Here is a 13,235-nt window from a genome sequence, read left to right on the forward strand (position 1 = left end):
ATTGCCCCAGCCCTGCCTCCCCCGTGGCCCCTCTTCATCAGTAGCCTCACAGTGCACAGTTGATGCTGCGGGGTGCGGGTGGAGGGCATGGCCATCATGGGGCTGCTGGGCTGCTTGGGCAATCTGTGGTGGGCCATGGAGGTAGTGAGTGGCCCTGTGGGCGGGCAGGCCGGGGGCAGGCCGGGGGCAGGGTAGGTGAGACAGGGGGCAGAGTGGGTTGGACAGGAGGCAGAGCGGGGGTGGAGCGGATGGGATGGGGGATGGAGTGGGGGCAGGGCCGGGTTTTGGGTACTCGGTCTCTAAAATGTTTGCCATCAGTGATCTATAGTCTTTCTCCTATGTAATGTATGATTTCATGAGGCTTCTTTTTAGACATAGTAGTTTAACATTATGAGAAGAGCGCATGAATTATGGCAAACAATTCTAAGTTGAACTCCTTGTATTTCTAAGTGAGGCATGCTATCCGAATCCCATGAGATCCTATGTTTTCTGCCTCTATTGAGAAGTAGTCTTCTGTAGCCTTTTCTGCTTGTGTTCCATTGGGCATTTGAAATGTCAGACAGTAAACTCAGGAATTTCTGCATGTGTACAGATTAAAAAAGGACTCACTCCTCCTTCCCAACTAAAAAAAAATAAATTCAGTTTTACCAGCATAGTTTAAAAAAAAAGTTTTGGGAAATTTGAAGTGATTTTGCTGAGTTCTCAAAAATGCAGATAAAACCCAGTTCTCCCCCTTAGCTTTCTAGTCATACCTATTCATTTGATCAACTAACTTCAAATCTGGAAACTATTTTGCATGCAATAAAAATATCACTTCTGCCAAGTAAAAATGGTTTTTAGTGACATTAATTTTCAAAGCCAATTGGGCAGATGAGGTGGACAGTCCACTTCCAAGCTTAGCCAGGGTCAAGTGCCAGCATCTAAAGCCACATTTAAAAAAACAACCAACATTTAGGATTTTTTTTTACTTTTCTTTCACCCATCCCTAATGCAGAACTTTGCTCTACTAATGTGTTTATCTTAAACAAAACAAAGTTGACTCAAGCATGAACTTAATATATTCCATTCCTCTATGGATATACTGTGCATATTATCACTGCTTATTCCAACATTAATAAAACATTCTTGGCTATGCTCAGTTTGTAGCTCAATGCATTTCCATATAGCAATCTGCTCTGAAAGGCTTTCCTATAGTCTACATTAAGCAAATACAAGTTAAACTTCCATGTGTACAAGAATCTTGGAATGTTAATAAGTAATAGTATGCATCTATTATTACATGTTTATATCTAAAAAAAAGTCTAATGTGAAACAGAGCAGATGATAAGTATAATCACATAATCCACTGTACTTCTACCTTCTGACATATTACTCTAAGAAAGCTTAGCCCAAAGCAGCAGAAATTGTTTGAACTTTACATCGGAGTCTGTCTTATGATAGAAATGGGCAGTGACCATTTATTCATTATCTGATGAACAGAGAACATTCCTCTGCAGAAAGATAAATATTTAACTGCATTTGTCTCCTAAAGCTTTTCAGAACATCTGCAAGATATAAGCTAATGTCTTTCATTACGAGAAAGGATTTTACCAAATCATCTCAAAAATTTGTACTATTATGTAGCTAATATTTTGGTCATTAAAATGTAGAAAGAAAGAGCAGATACACGCTATTTCTGCAGGCTGTGCTTAATTTTAAAATTATCTGACAATGAAATGCAACTTGCACTGGAATTATTGAAATCTTAGAAGTACAATAGATAAAGATGATGAAAACTGCATTAAAATACAGCTAATCTTGCAAATTAAATTAGTTCTAGTAAGGAATTTTAACCAGAGCAACATATTAAAAAGACAGTTACAAAGCTCTTAACACCCTCTCTTCTTCTCTAAATTTACTTATCATATTCCCATCAACATAAGTAGTTGCAAGTTTTTTTTTAATTTCACAAGCTTTACTGTTACAACTAAGCAATCACTGTCTTCAATAGAGTTACCTCTTTCCAAGGATGCTTACTTAATCTACTTGAATCGGTTTAAAATTATTAATCTTGCCGAGGAGCAAAAAAAATCTTTGCTCCAGGCAACATACTGCGGACCTGTGTTGGTTTGTGGTACATGCAAAACTAAACTGAAAATTTATTCTGATGAAATTAAAATATAATACTCTTCTGAGGCTTTATAAAGGATGGGATTTTTTTTTTTAAAAAAAACATCGGTCAATTCAAAAGTGTAAAAACAACTAGTTTACTAAATCAGCCAGTTAAACTGCAGTATTTCCATTCCTTTCTTCAGTTAGGTTGATGGATGGAAAATTTTGTCATCTGCTTGGGAAAGAGATAATAAAATGAATAATAAAGTTAATATCTACAACAATCCAGAGCTTGCTACAAAAATGGCAGTCTTATAATACTGCACACACTGTTGAGAATAAAAGGGAGACCTAAAAAAATATGCCATATAAATCTGTCTATTTATCAGCTCTATGTGATTTAAGGTGGGTTTTTCTTTGCAGTTTCTCTAGAAGCATTTAGCATAATTTTAATTGATAAAGATAAACTCTGCTGAAGATGTTACCTAGCCTGGTAACAAAATGTTCAGAAACCAACCCACAACCTCGGAGAACAAACCTTCACCCTGATGAAGATGCCTTTCCAAAATGAAGAGGAAATGAAATCAACCTTCTCTTTTTCTGCTTCTCTTTTGACCTCTGTCATGTCCTTCCCAACTCTAACTTGGAAATGCAGGGGATAGAAATAGCTTTTACATGAAAATCCACTACCACTGAACAGCAATGCAGAAGTGCTGGGGACAGGGTAAGCACAGCCATGATAGTAAACTCATCAATCTCCTTCTGTAACATTAAGGGCCAAGGCACATTTTTGATGAATACTTTCATACTTCAGCAATTCCCTTGTATAGTCAAAATACATTTCCATCTTTTCTAAGTAACAAAAATAGGGAACTGTATGGGAATTTTTACGTTTACTAGTTCAAATGTTCTGACAAATGACCCATCAAAGGGAAATTGTTTTAATGTCTCTTCCAGTGCAAAATGCAATTTTCTCTTCAACTCAAGCGTTTCGTGAACATACATGCACAGTTTGCAAGAGAAACAGTGGTGTGCACTCTGCCTTCCTTTTCTTTCACATTTGAAGAATTTATCAAAAACTGTGAACATTTACAATGAATGTTAATTTTAATAAATGTTAAGTGTTGTGTACCATCCTTTGCTGAGTTAGATTTGCAAATCATTTTACCAGGCAACCAGCAGTTTGCAACAGTTTGCCAATATGTGACGATATCACTGGAAGGGAGGATAAACATAATTTAACCTTTATCAAACACAATTTGGGGGCTTCAGCTGCTATTTCTGTTCATATTAACCCCTCCCCCCTAAAAACCCTTTTTCTTATTTAACAGACCATAGAAAGTCATTTGTTTTGTTGTCAAAATGCAACAGGATGATCTCAGGGTTCATGATTGCCATAAATGGACTGCAACAGCCTATGTATAATCCCACATTATAATTGCACTGTTGTTAATTTTAAGCTAAAACCTGCATCAAAAATATGCTTACCCCATATACAAGCTCTCCCACCATCCCGTTCCAGATTTTTGTCTGTGGATCCCTTGCTCCGTATTTTCCATCAGGGACAATAGCAATTTTATATTTGATGCCAATATGCTTTGCAATTTCTGATGCCAGGTCTACACAGTAACCTTCATACTTCTCATTCCCTTCAAACAATTCTCTGTTTTTTTTCCACATAACATATGGGGCTTCCTACAATGAAAGAATGAAATCTGTGAAAGAGAAACAGGTATCGTACCAAACAAACATGTTCACCATACATGTTCAAACAAAGACTGATTGTTCACCATCAGTTACAGAATATGCTGTTTTGTCAGGTTTTCACCCTGAAAGATTATAACAAATATTGCTGAACAGATATTTATCACAAAACAAGAAATCCACAGCAATCTGTGAATTCAATGAATCTCTACTGTAATATTAAAGCAATCATCGTTGTTGCGCATGCATGCATGAATCATACAGTATATAGCCAATTAAAATCAAATTCTACACTATTCATGCTCCAAATATGAGGAGACAATTAGTCTACATTAATTATATTTTGTATATTATATAACTATACAACTATTGTCCATATGGTATTTACTAATCCAAATAAATGAGCTAATAGAAGTAATTCTTCATGCTGCTAAAAACTGTATGTAAACCTTTTGTGAGATATCAGCATACATGTCAATTATATTGCAATTTAATTAATAAACTTAAAATATTTAATATTTTTAAGATTCATTCCTTAGTACATGGATGAAAACTAAAATAAACAATACCACCGATTAAAATGGTGCTGCTTTAGTTCATCAACTATTCATTAGTTAATTAGTGCATGTTAAACCTAATTATAAATTAGATATGATCTAGAAATTGAAATATTATTTTGAGATCTGGGATGTGTCTCTGCCCTCTGTCAATCTGTCATACTAACTTCCAAATTAATCAGATCAATCAACAGAGGGCTTTTTCTAAGCATTTCTTAATTTTTCTCTTTGATCTCTTTCCCCATGGTTAATTTCACTGCTAATTTTCGTACAGTTGCAAAAAAACTTTTATTCCCCATTTTACTGCAAAGAGTAAGAGCAACCACAGAAATGATTGGTAGCACTCAAGCATTTTTTATTCTACTACTTTTTAGTTTATTCAAACACTTCATGCAGTAGCAGGCTCGTATTATCTATCTTTTCAACAGATATATTTAATATTTAAGGGGTTATATGTGGTGTCAGTGCTCTCTTCTTCTTTCCCAATGAGCAAGACACAGTTTGCCAATGGTTGCTTTTATTCACATCTCAGGTTTGTTTTGTTTTTTTCATCTATTCTCATTTCAGTTAAATTGTGGTAACAGAGGCAAATGCATTTTCTGAGAAGGGCGATTGATGCCCTTTTCTCCACATTTTAAAGCTTTGACATTAGGATCAAATAGCTCATGTAATAATCTGCAGACAAAATGGCAATCAATCAGATATTTACTGTACTGGTACTTAGGAGCTACTAGGAAAGCAAGAAAATATTATTTCTGTAATAAATCATGAAGGTAAGAGAACTGAGTTAAGTAAGTAGTATTCATTATTTTGATGAAAACGGTTTTCTGATATCTGGGTGTTCCTTGGAAGTAAATATTATCACTGAAAAACATTAGCTATCTCTTGGCAATTTTCTTCTCCAATCTACTGAAGAAGGATGTAATATCCTATAGAGAGCAACAGTCATTTGGACCCAAGAATTAAGTATGTTTCCCTAGAACGTTTTTTCAGAATTTCTCTGCGATTTGCAATTATTCCTTGATACTCAAGACAACAGTGAATGTATTTCTATTTAGATTCAGGATCCCTTGAAGAGAGAAGGACAGGGGATCAATGATCCTTTAGAAAGGATCTTAACACTTTATTATTCAATAATATTTATTTCAGGTTTTTTTAAAAAAATACATTTTATATAGTGATAAATGAATATGGGACTGCTAGATGGATACACAATCTACACAAATTTACAATCTGGGAAACTGAGGCTCATACAAAAAGGGAGTCCTCTGTGAATTATAAGTTAAAAGGTCTTCGAAGTGATGTGACATTTACTCAGCATTTACTACTGTAAAAATTGGTAATATCTTTCATCTCTTGAAATGATTCAGTTGATTCTGCAACCTCAGCTTTGCATTATCTAAATTGCCTGTATATATTTATTTATACCCACATTTATTTAGGAGGGTTGATATCTCTTTTGATGATGATGGTCACTTGTTAAAACACACATTATATGATCACATATTAAAACACACACGTGTATGTACATATACAAAATGATTCTTAGGAAATTTTCCACTTAGAAATGGCACGACCATTACTTCAGCTCTTGGCCAAATTACTGCATTTCTGCTGCAACTTCTGATACACTTTTAGAAAGCCATGTAATAATAGCTTATAACATGAGGTAGGCTGCATACCTAAGGTGCTTAGAAACAGGTTTGCCAATGGTTTAGTTCCAGTAACATATATATTTTTGTCAGTGGTTGTAAGATCAAGATATTTCCTTATAAACACTTAAAAATGCTATTTCTCCCCAAAATGTCCCTATTAGCTGTTTCATGTGTATGTGTGTGTGTGTGTAAATGTCCAAATGTTACAAAAGATTGTCTATTCCAGGCAAAACAACTGAGTCACTATTTGCAAAATGACTGCACTTTTTAATGTATATATATAATAGATTCCTTTCCATGTTTTATAATGAAACAGGTGAAATTCAACTGAAAAGCAATTTATTTGTTAGAAACTAATTCTAGGGAAGACAAAAATAATATTTTTGTTTAACTCTTGGGTTCTGCATGTTGAACTTGATCAAAAGCCCAGATTTATTTATTGCAAAAATTGAGCTGGAATTGCCCTTTCTTTTTTGGGGAGATAGGGAGGATGGGTGTTAAACATTTTTTATTCAACTTAGTTAAGCATCAGATTTAAGACTTTTGTTTCTTACTTCAGGGAAAAACTGCTAAGAATCATATCAATATTGTTTCATGGTTTGTTGCGTTTTGACATCAAGGTTTCAACATCATAGGAAAAATTTCCTCATAAATACAATGGGAAAGACAAGATTTTAATCTATAAAGGTTATTTTCAGAACTTCACAGGGTATCTCCTAGACAATTGTTAGTGGAGCTATAAAGGCTAATATAGATTTAAAAGAGGTTCTTGCACCTCACTCCAGAATGTCCTAACCTGATTGTTGAGTCATATAGAACGTAAACACAAATTACAGGTAGTCCTTGACTTATAATCATTGGTTTACTGGCCATTTGAATGGCACTGAAAAAAAAAAGACTTACAATTGGTCCTTGCACTTACAACCATTGCAGAATCCCACAGCTACTTGATAAAAATTCAGGTGCTTGCCAAACGGCATGTTTACCACGGTTGCAGCACCCCAGGGTCATGTGATTGCCGTTTGCAACCTTCCCAGCCAGCTTCCATCAAGCAAAGCCAATGAGGGAAGTTGGATTCGCTTAATGACCATGTGATTCATTTCACAACTGCATTGATTCAGTTAACAACCATGGCAAAAAAGGTCATATCGTCAACGTCAACTCACTTAACAACTTCCTTGTTTAAACAGTGGGTATCTGGTCCCAAATGTGGCATAAATCAAGGGTTACCTGTAAGACAAACTAACTCACACTGATGAAAATTTAAATGTGTAGTTACCACCTGTTTGGGGAGATTATATTTAAATTATCTATAAACTAATGGGCTTTTTCTAGAGCACATTTTAAGACCCTCTCTTCTGCAATTATGGATGGCAGTCCCATGGTGCTTAGGCTATACACCTGTGTCTTCCATTTTCTAAAATGTAAAATTATATGCAGAATTGTACTGTCATATTTGCCTTTTTAATTTTCTTTTTAATTTAATTTTAATTTTCAACGTTACGTAGATATTTTCCTAAATGACAAGTCTACTAAAATCAACATTTAAAGAGCCTTGGTGGGGCAGTGGTTAGAATGCAGTACTGCAGGCTACTTCTGCTGACTGCAGGCTGCAGTTACGGTAGGCAGTTTGATTCTCACCCGCTCAAGGTTGACTCAGCCTTCCATCCTTACAAAGTTGATAAAATGAGGACCCAGATTATTGGGGGCAATATGCTGATTCTGTTGGGGGCAATATGCTGACCACTTAGAGAGGGCTGTAAAGCACTGTGAAGCGGTATATAAGTCTAAGTGCTATTGCTATTGCTATTTTTAATTGCATTTTTGTGCATTTTCCATAAGATTACATCATATCCAGATCTATCAACAGATGCTCACTATGTATCAAACTGTTAAAATGTTATTACATTTTGGATTGTACTTGATTTGTTTTAACTTATGTTGTACTCATCTTGGACTGTAATAAAGAAAGTTGAGACAAGATTTGAAAAATATATAGAACATACCCACTCACATGTTTTAGTTTTTTATTATTTAAAACACTGCAAATGATCTAATTCTCTACTCTAAACTAAGAATTCTTATATTACATCAATATTATGTGAAAGATTGTATTAATGCGGTCCATGCTTATTTCAGTTAAATAAAACAAACAGTAGTCTTGTTTTCTATACGAGTTTAAGACAGAAATTTAAACATATACATACAACACGAGAACATATCATTTGGTAAAAGAAGACAGTGTTCAATTTCCTAATATGAATATATAAATAAGTTGCTCTTATATTTGTATGGGTGAAACAGCATAGAATCACAATAAGCATAGGAACATATCAAATGTGAAGGTAAAAAGCAAATTGCTGAATTTTATTTTAAACGTGGCATGCAGTAGAAATTTACAAATCAATACATATCGGATTTTCACAGAATGAAAAATTGGGTATTATTGATTCCACTTAAATTCAGAAATTGGCTCAAGTACCTGATTTATTTTGTCACCCCAGTGGCACTAAATAAGTTAGTAATATGAAAGGCCAATGAACAGAGCCCATATTTCGTTATGTATTTTTTTTTCTGGAAAAAAAGCGCAAATTCACCAGATTCTGCACTGCACTGTGAGTTTGGTACACATAAATGAGTGAAAGAGATTGTTGTTGAGTGATCCTGGCCATTATTTGTTTCTAAATTAAACATAGAATTCATAGCTAAATATTGAAAAAGTTAAAAGGCAAAAGAAATGCATGGGATTAACTGATTTTTGAACAATGCCACATTTAACTGGTGACATAGTTACAATAACATTGTTAGACTTAAATGCAAATTGATCCTATTAGTATATTATAGTAATAACTCAAAAGCGGTCTTTTAGCACTTTTTCAAACCAACAAGTTTTACTAAAAGCATAAGCCACCAGCACCCTCAGCTACACAAGAGATACCACACCACCATGAAGGCTACAATTCATTGGCAACTCCCTAAGCACATCTTGCCACTAGATAGTATTACTTTGTACTCATTAATAACTACTTCATCTTTGGCAATAATATATATCTACAAATCGGTGGAACAACCATAGGCCACAGTATGCCAATACTTTCATGGCTGACCTGGAACATTATTTGTCAACTCTTATTTTACAAAATTCTTACTTAATAAAACTTTACAAAATTTTACTTTACGTGAGATTCATTAACGGCATTTTAATCTGGACTCACGGAAAATAATCTCATTAAATTCCATCAAGACCTTAATAATTTCTATCCATCATCAACCTTAACCTCGACCTATCAACAGAACAAGTCCACTTCCTTGATGTCATGGTAAAGCTACAAAATGGGCACATTGTAAAGGAAACCTATTGATCACTTACATGCTTTGAGTTTCCATACAAAACACACATCAAATTTATATTTTATGGCCTGTTTCTAGGATAAAACCACATTTGTTCTGACGCACTTGATGGACATACTTGACTAATGGAATAAACCAAGCAACTCAATTTGCCTTCTAACAAAATCAACAGACAAATAAATAAAGGAAGATTATTTCCCAGAGATGATCTATTAAAAGACAAACCACAAAAACAGAACAAAGGATTGTAGGGTTTCTTTGTTTACCTACAGAGTATAGCTCAAGGCATACGTTATTAATAAGGTATAACCCATGCTGTATAATGAGAAGATTCTCAGAAATTTTAACTTCCTGGCATATAGTTTTCTAAAAGTAATTAGATGTATATATTTATATCCAATATTCATAGCTATTATGCAGCAGCTTTCCTAAAGCCCAATTAGATTAATTCAAAGTGTAGATGGCATCACTAAGCTACTTTGTCTAATAACTTGATTGACATCAAAAGTATGATGGAAAAACTCATTAATATTTCTTCAACCAATAAAATAACTGTAGGGGAATGGAAATGTTGGCTTTTATGATGTTTTGTAGTGCATATTTTTCATATGTTCTTCTGAAGTTGTGCTAAGAGTTGCACACTGGTATATATCTTTTGACAAATTATATGAGGCACTATGGAGCAAAACATGTACAGCATTCTCACAAAATGCAGCAATTCACCTTTTTTCACATCAGAAGTATTATTAAAGCCCTCGCTTACAAGTGACTAATCTAAAGCACTTGTCTGCAGACTGTTCTTGGAAAAAATGCTTGATTTCCCTATTGCCTCTGTTGCAAGGGTTATCATTGCAAGTATCAAGTCTTTCTGGAAATTGCCTCCACAAATGATTGCTTAAATGAAAGGCTACCATTTCATAGTTGTCAATTAGATGGAGATGGATTGCACTAAGGACAAAGCAAAGATCAAACAAGAGGCAAAACTGCTTTGCTCGAGGCAACACTTGGTTAATTGAAACAAGAACCTTTTCCCATGAGAAATAAAATGAATCTAATATTAGTTGTAGCCAAAAAATCGTAATGTTAATTTTATTGCTTAATGTTAATTTTATTTATAACTTATTTTTATACACAAGAGGCCAATTCATACGACCATTCTTGTTGCTCAATTTCTTCCATATGATTGATTAAAACACATTAATCACACGATTAAATATATTAGGATGTCTATTAAGAAAATGACACAAGCTGTGTAGAATCTTTGTCTGGACTAGAATTAATTTGGATTAGAAGCACTGATAGGGCTCCTTAGTCCTGTTTTAACATATCTCATTTTTGTGATGATATATTCTGTCACCCCAGATTTTCATGGCACTTGAGTGCCAAACCTGGCACTGCAGGACCTCAGAGCACCATACAAAACATACAGGGGTGACATGGGATATTTTAATTTTTTGTGATGTCCATTTTTTATATGCTATATTTGCAAAGCTGTCTTTTGGCCTTGGGGCTCAGAAAATTTCTGAGAAGCAAGAAAGTCTGGGAACCTTTGGTCTAGCCTAATACATGCCAAGACCCATGCTCAGATTCTGCTCAGCTCAAGCACTGACATTGGGCATGGGCTCTCATAAGTTATATTTAGGTAAAAGGAAGTAGTGGTTCAAAACCTGTAGCAGGCCTTATATTAATGGAAAATTAGGAATTATATAGCTCAGTGCTTGATTCTTTTTATGAGCTGTGTAATTATCCCTTGGAGATCTTCAAATCAACTTTCTGCTTCAGATTATTTTGGGGTAAAATATTTTGAATGCATCTCCCCCTCAATTTAATAAACATCTAGAAAAAAATAACAATGTAAACAAATGTCACATCTTGAACTGAGCTTTTTCTCTGAATACAATTTTTCCCCCTTGTGATTAGTCTGGTTCTATTTTTTTTTTATTTTCAGGAGCCTCTAAATGTTAGCCCCTTGAAGTAGTCCAGAGAAAAAGCATATGAATATTAGATCTATCTTTATTGTAAGGTGACACTAATAAGTATAAAAATATTCCTTCCTCCTTTCCTTTTACTCTCTGGAAAACTAGGGAGGGTCCCTTCTGAGATACTTTCTAGGTCCTTTTCCTTTTTTGAGCTGACATACCTTTTACATGATGCTTATATAGTCTATAGTTTTTTCCTCCTGTCTCCCAAGGTCATTTCTGAATACCATTACTCTAAAAATTATAATATGCATTTTCTGCATTAACTTCTGCTTACTGAATTATATAGGGCAGAATATACACAGAATTGAGTTCTATCCTATGGGACAAAAGGTTTGTTTTAAAAGACAGATTGCAATCACAGGGTTCTCCTGGTCTGGGGAGGGGGCTACTCTCAATCTTTCATCTGTTCATGACCCTCAGACTGGACTACTGCAAAGCACTGTACATGGGGCTGCCCTTGAAGAGTATTTGGAAGCTTCAGCTGGTGCAGAAGGCAGTGGCGCAGGCAGTTAATGCCATTGGTTATTTGGTGCGTGTGACACCACTGTTCCTTTAGCTACATTGGCTTCCAGTGTGATTTCTGACACAATTCAAGGTGCTGATAGTCCCCTTTAAAGTCCTTCATGGGCTTTGAACTAGATTATTTATGGGACTATCTCTTCCTGGTTCTTTCTGCCTATCTGATCTGGCAGGAGCAGCATTTTCTGGATACAATCAATTAAGAGTGTAATTTGTTGAAGTCCAGAAGGAGACCCTTTCTGTCTTGGCACCCTTCATTGAATCTTTCCTCCAGAACTCAGGTTAGCCTCAGCCATATTGACCTTCCTCAACAACTTGAAAATGAAGCTTTGTGCTCAAGCTTAGAGTGGCAGGTGTGAGATGAAGCCTGTCCTGGTTGTGTTAATGATCTTTTCATGATTCCTGGCTGCTGGGTATTTTTCTTTTCTTTTCTTTACATTCTATGCCTTTTTATCTATGTTATTGTAAACTGCACAGAGTTTCATGAGATGGGTGGCTGTATAAATTGATTAAATCAATAAATAAACTGATAGAGCTTGAATCTTTCTACCCCAGCTGACTCTTTCCAATATATATGATAAAAACAGAGTTCACTGAATATTTTACACTGAAGAATAACTTTGCACAGTGGCTCTCCCTTCATAAGTAGTCCACTGAATTTAAATTGCATTGTAATATACCAATTTCAACATGAATTTAAAATAAAATGAATAGAATCACTTGGATATTATCACTTGGGGATATTTTTATTCCCTTTGGATACCGAAACACCTGGTATAAGAGATGTGTGTAAGCCTTGGCTATTTTACATGTTTATACTGTGCTACTTTTGATCCAAAGATTTGATTTTTTTCAACAGACATTCTGAATAGCTTCTCTGTTGAAAGAAAAAAAAAAAGTAAAATGGCCTAGCTGGGAGACTGCTGGAGTAGATTCTCAAGAGTGTAGTGAAAGCATAGCAGAAAATGCTTCCACATCACCAATTATTTTTATTGATGGCCTTCTTTTCCTTTTCCTTTTTTATTATAATGCTGGTTACTTTTTTTTAAAATGCTAGAAGATGTTTGGACATCAGTGCCTGCAGCATAAAGATTTAAAGATAAGTACTGTAGACGGATCTCTTGCCTTAGGGACAAATGTTTTCTAATCAATGTTCCAGTTTATCATTATATCCTAAGCTTCGCCCTCTTGAGAGCTCTGTGTACAGTGCTAAATTTAATCATTTTAAAAAATGTATTCACTCTCTGTAATACTAGGATGTTTTTTAACTATAGAGTTTCATCACATTATCAGAACAGAACTTTCAATCTTTCTCTTGCGGGAGCGAACCTTGATGTATAAAGGGTAGTAGACAAATTAGTTCAGGAAAAGAGCCT

The 13,235-nt window shown here is 34.9% G+C and overlaps 1 protein-coding gene across 1 annotated transcript in view; it reads right to left on the reverse strand.

Annotated features, from left to right (window-relative positions):
• Positions 1 to 13,235, reverse strand: part of GRIA4 (glutamate ionotropic receptor AMPA type subunit 4) — a gene marked incomplete at its 5' end in the record, with an annotated part of 70,656 nt that overhangs the window by 38,360 nt on the left and 19,061 nt on the right. Inside the window, one exon of the mRNA XM_029285582.1 lies at positions 3,580 to 3,786. Coding sequence (XP_029141415.1) covers positions 3,580 to 3,786 — 207 coding nt within the window. The remainder of the gene's footprint in view (positions 1 to 3,579; positions 3,787 to 13,235) is intronic.

This window comes from Protobothrops mucrosquamatus, unplaced genomic scaffold, assembly GCF_001527695.2.
Source record: "Protobothrops mucrosquamatus isolate PMUCROS unplaced genomic scaffold, P.Mucros_1.0 scaffold1885, whole genome shotgun sequence".
NCBI lineage: Eukaryota > Metazoa > Chordata > Lepidosauria > Squamata > Viperidae > Protobothrops > Protobothrops mucrosquamatus.